Source organism: Rhagoletis zephyria, unplaced genomic scaffold, assembly GCF_001687245.7.
Source record: "Rhagoletis zephyria isolate East Lansing unplaced genomic scaffold, Rhagoletis_zephyria_1.1 Rzeph_scaffold_02114, whole genome shotgun sequence".
Taxonomy (NCBI): domain Eukaryota; kingdom Metazoa; phylum Arthropoda; class Insecta; order Diptera; family Tephritidae; genus Rhagoletis; species Rhagoletis zephyria.
This window is the reverse complement of record NW_016159198.1, coordinates 56,986-62,934: the sequence shown is the minus strand read 5'-3', so window position 1 is coordinate 62,934 and position 5,949 is coordinate 56,986. Positions and strand designations below refer to the sequence as shown.

General features: G+C 28.5%; 1 protein-coding gene across 1 annotated transcript; it reads left to right on the top strand.

Moving 5' to 3' along the window:
- Window positions 1–35: 35 nt before the first annotated feature.
- Window positions 36–608, top strand: LOC108366030 (ataxin-8-like). The gene has a single exon (XM_017620290.1). The coding sequence runs from the start codon at window positions 54–56 to the stop codon at window positions 264–266; it is 213 nt and encodes a 70-aa protein (XP_017475779.1). The 5' UTR covers window positions 36–53; the 3' UTR covers window positions 267–608.
- The last annotated feature ends 5,341 nt before the right edge of the window (window positions 609–5,949 follow it).

Sequence of the window (5,949 nt, the reverse complement as noted above, 5' to 3'; positions counted from 1 at the left end):
ACAACACCGCCCATGATGAAGCAGTAGTCGGACAGACAGCAGCAGGTGCGGCAATGGCAGGTGGCGGTGGTGGTGGTGGTGATGGCAGTGGCGAAGCCAGCAACAGTAGCAGTGTGTTGGGCGGACAGCAACAGCAACAGCAACAGCAGCAGCAGCAAAGGGTGCAACATACTCAGCAACACCTGCAACAACAACAACAGCAGCAGCAGCAACATCAAACGCAGCTGTTAGATCAACACCGACAGCTACAAACACATCAATTGTGAAGGATGTCGCTTATTTACTGGTTGCCTTTCAAAATCACACAAAGCTGCCTCAAACATAACGCTGCGTATCAGCCACGATTGAAGAGAGTGCGAGCAGCATATATGCATATGCAGACGCGCTTTGCTAAAATGACAATTATCATTATCTTATGTTCAGCTTTAGTAGATATACATACAAACATACATACATACATACTACAGAGTAAAGTAAAAGTTAATTGAAGAAAAGGAACAAAAAAAAAATGAATAATTAAAAGATAGCGTAGTTGATGCAAACGTTAATTTAACATTTATGTTTATGTCTAACATACATATATAACTAAGTTTACATTAAAAAAAAAACCTTAAACTAATTACACGCTAAGCCAAAGTGTAGCCGCATTTACACTGAAAAAAAAACAGTACTAGATTAGTACGATATTCAGGATTATGATTATGATTAAGCACAAATTGTATTTATGCTAAGCTATAAAAATATTGTTGTTGTTGGCAAAGTCGGCCGCAACAACAGCAAGAAGTAAAACATATGCATTTGTACATTTCTGGCTGCATTTGGAAATTGATGCTGAGTTGGTGAAATCCGGCGTAATCGGGTTAAGTTTACTAGTTATGTACAATGATGTTGCTTATATATGTAGATAAATACATAAAGCGCTACCCTTTACATATATTTAAAGTGCATACAAAATTCGTTTTAACGCCAGCGCTGGCTTTTGACATTAATGTGCATTAGAACACTTACTTACTCATACGTATGTATAAGCTTTGTAATAATTATTGTAATACATAATTGAAAAAGTTTTATGAGACATCATCATACATATATATATATATATATACTCGTACATACACAGTAAACTACATACATACATTGTAAGTATGTACATAAGTTTGAAAAGTTTATCACTAAGCCTATTAGTAAGCATTTTTGTTTGTATATATAAACATTATACATATTATGTATTAAAACTATATTTTAATGTTAAGTCAAATTATCTCTAAACATACATACATACATACATACATACATATTGAACTCACAGGAGATTAAGAAAAAGAAAAAAGAAAAAACAAAAACACTCACTACATTTTATGATTCCTTCATTGTATGTACGTATGTATATTAGTTTGTTTGTATCATTCAAAACTATATACTTGTAAAGCTTAATAGTCAGGAAGGAGCTTTTAAATAAATGTAATTGCCTTATTTCACAAATCAATCGACTTCATTTATTTTTTTGTAATCATATCGAGCCCTAACCGCCAAAATAACGTAAGTGACATTTTTTTCAAAATTTTTTTTTTGATGCAGAAATGCATCTAAACGCTCTAGGAATATTTCTGCATCAAAAAGAAAATTTTGGAAAAAATGTCGCTTGCGTTATTTTGGCGGTTAGGGCTCGATATGTATGTCGAGAGTAATACGTCGTTCACATTCCTTTTTCGACTGTTGTACATAGATTTCTATGTGCATACACTGCCTGCCACTTGAATAGCATACGCCAATTTCTCTTCCTTCAATTCCAATATCCCACCAACAAATATTGTAACTAACATGCATTTTATTTTATTTGAAAGCAATACAATTTTGTACATCCTGTTGGCTAGAGAATCGTATAGCTTGTGGATGTAATCTAGAGAAATAGTGGATCAGGCACTAGTGGAATACTGTCTTCTCGAATAAGCCATTATTCCCACACAATTTCCATTATGTTTAGGTCAGATAAGTAGCCTTGTAATAACAACGGCCGCAATATCTGCGATTTCTGTTTTTTTTTTAGTGATTTGGTCAATTAACAAACCCACTCTTTAAAGGCCTTTATTTTCACAGAAAACTATTCAAGTGACAGAATAATAAAGAGGTCATTTTTGCTACACATCAAATAAAAGTTGCAAAAATACTATAAAGGCGCATTGCTACGGGTTTCAGTTACTATTGGAGTGACAAAATTGAAGAGGAAATAAATATAAAAGCATTCACGCAAAATACTTACATACATATATGAGTGGTGGGCAGTGGACGTAGAAACACACATATAAATGTATATGGTTTTGTTACTATTAGTACAAAGGGTGCGTTCAGAAATGCATCAAGCCAAAGCATCAGAGTCTTTTATTTCTAAACTATAATTGATGGAAATGTTTTATTTGAGCAACTAAGTTCCAATTCGGCTTTTAACCGTGGTTGCGCATATTTGACATTTCCATCAATTATAGTTTAGAAGTAAAAGAGACTGATGCTTTGGCTTGATGCATTTCTGAACGCGCCCAAACTTGTATATTTGTATACATACAAAGGTAATTAGTTTATGATTTTAAGTCTGGAGATTAGGAAGTAGTAGTGTGAGTTTAGTCATCATGGCTCATGTCATTGAATTGTCCATATAAGCATCTAACTGATTAGTTAGTCAATTCCATAATCGTGTCCGTACTCATTATTCAGACATTGTTGTTTTAATCGCTAACATTTTTTTTTTAGATCGCAATATTTTGTTTCAAAAACACATGCAGTTTTAAAAACTTTATTTCGCCTATATATTTACATAATTGAGGTAGCAGTTTTTAAGTGAATACATAAATGTGCATTAAATTTTTTTGCTAGCAGACAGCTGCTTATCAAAACTAAATTTAGTGAAATAAAAAAGCTTTTCTGCAATAATTAAAGAAACAATAACAATGAAAAATAAATAAAATTAACTGAAAAACGCTGATTGCCGGAAAATCTAATGATTTTATGAAAAGCTAACATAATTAAAAAAAAAAATCATAAATATGAAGCGTTTAAGCGCAAAGCAGACGTGTGGTGCGACAAATTCAAACTTTTGAATAAGCTATGCAGCGCAGAAAATATAGAAAAAAATTTTGTTTACCTTTATTTAACGAATAATCTAATTACAGTAAAAAAAATCGTATGAAAATTTTAATTTTTATATTTTCTGAAAATCATGAAAATGAATTTTTTTTAACACTGCTAAAGAGCCCGATTATGAGGTAAATGCTGTGCTTTTGCGTCTGAAACGATTTGCCGTTCGGAGCGCGGCTTTAAAGTGCAGGGCGTGGGCTCACCAAATGTATAAGCGCCAAATATTTCTTTAATCAATTTCTTTTTTTTTGCATCGAAAATTAAAGTTATATTCTTTAACAGTTATGTTTTTTGCAAGTTTCAAATAAAATTTATAAAACGTTTTCCATATTTTTTTTTTAAGTTAAAAGTCGGCTTTTGGGTTTAGGCGCTGAGTATACATTTAGTTAAAGGGAATTGAGGTAAATAAAAAAAATTTAAAAATTATAAGGCATAACATAAAAAAAATGAAAATAAACAAAAAAAAAATTATAAGGCATAACATAAAATAAATGAAAATAAACAAAAAAAAGGAAAGAGAATGAAAAATAAAAGTAAATAAAATAACTAAAAAATACAAGAAAATAAAAAAATAGAAAAATATTAAAATAAAAGACAAAATAAATTTTCATTTAAATAAAAAATTTTGAAGTAAAAAATAAAAGTTAAATTAGTTCAATAAACTTTTATTAGGTAAAAATTAAATTTGTATAAAAAAAAAATTAAAAACACAAGTATAAAAAAGGGAAAAAGTAAAGGAAATTAAAATAATGTAAAATAAAATAATATTATGTGAATGAAAGTAAAGAAAAAATTTAAATAAAGTAAAGAATGAAATGAAAAAATATATAAAATAAAAAATTTTATGAAAACAATGTAAAACGAAATAAAACAGACATAACATATATAAAATAAAATAAATAAATAAAATTAAATAAGGCATAAAAGTAAATTATATAAAAATAATATTAGACGAAGCGAACCAAAAAAAACTTCAAAATATCTAACATATTTTAATCAAAAACGTACGAGGAAGTTAACGAAAATAATGAATTATATTTATGAAAGTAAATGTACCTAGTATATAAAAATTTATTGAATAAAAAATACTAATATTCCTAAGCGGTTAAAATGCAAGTAAAATAATAAAATAATATGTTAAAAGTTAAAAAAAGCTAAATAGTAATTAGACAATAGATACAAAATTATAAAAGAATAAAAATATAAACAAAAAAATTTATAAACTATAAAAGTAACAAAAAAAAAACACCAGAAGTAAATACACTCACATATACATATACATATACATATATGTACACACATAAGTATGTAACATAAAAAAAAACTATAAAAATAACCCATACACAGGTAACATATTTAGATGGTTTATGATTATACCAACAACAACAGCATATATGTAGTATACATACATGTGTACATGTATAAGCATGCATATAAAAATAATTGTGTAGTTTTTCTGCACTGTAATATACATATATGATAAAAATATTGATATAACTAAATAAAAAACGAAATATTGATTATTGTATAAAAGTGGGTGAGTTATGTTTTTGAGTGATGCGTGGTCCATGGCTGAAGGCTCTTAATAGGCGATTAATAGTGTTAATATATTTATCTATGTAAGGTTTATACGAATATTAACGCAATTTTTCAAATTTTCTTTAAAAAATATCCTTCAGGAGGTACTACATTTGAATTGGCCGCTCAAAAAAATTAATAAAGCAAACAAAGCAAATTAACAAACAAATAATAAATTTCATTAAAACAAATGTGATTTAAATTTTCCAGTTTATAAAGTTTACTTTTGTTTAGTTAAGTATAATTCAAACGGTTTTTGTTGTTTTATTTTAAATGAATCGTTTTTTGGTAGTTATACACTTGAAAACCCTTAACTTTTTAAAAAATCTTCCGAAAAGTTACAGTTAAAAAAAAATCTGGCAACACTGGTCAATAGTAAAACTGGATTTCTAGTTTTACTTTGATATCAGGTTTGTTTGTTTTTTTTTTTAATTCAGTGCAAAATGGAATAGTAATATGGGAACCAAAGGAAAGAAAATTCTGCAAATTTTAAAAGAATAGATAGAGAAAAATGACCTTTTAATTATTTGTATTTCTTTAGGCTAATAAAGTTAGACGGACGAAATTTGAGGATGTGGTCACGCGTATATTAACATATAATTTTGTTTAAATAAATATTGAAGATTTTTAAGGATACAATTTTAAAAGCACATTTTCAATACCAGTTCGTCCAAGGCATACAATTTTTTTTATTTTTTTTTAATGCTCTGGAATTATCTCTTTTATTTGATGCCCATATTGTTATGCACTGGGTTATTTAAATATTTTTTTGAATTAATCATATTAGTTTTAAAGTAGATACTTTAAAAAAATCCTGAAAGAAAAACTAAAAACGCAGTTTTACTGTTCTTGGGCACCTAGTTTCGCGAATATATTGATTTTTATTTTGTGTGTGTGTGTGTAAAATTGACTGTAGCATGGTGTAATGCGTAAACTGGATTCAAATCATCTGATAGCTTCTACAACAGCCAAAATGTTATTACCATCTTTCCCACGTGTGTTGTAATCTTGACCGAATATGAGAAGCGCCTTTTTCGAGACACAGGCCTGAAATATTTTATCCAGGAAAGTTAAGCGTACTTCATACAGTGACTTACAGAAATGTTCATGTGTTGATTTTTTTTTAATATTTACTACGTTTTTTAAGTTAAATATTTTTGTTCTTTTCCTATAAAGTTATTGCCCAAGCTTAGCCAAAACCATAGAAATCATAGTTTCATTTTCATAAAAAATTTAAGAAAA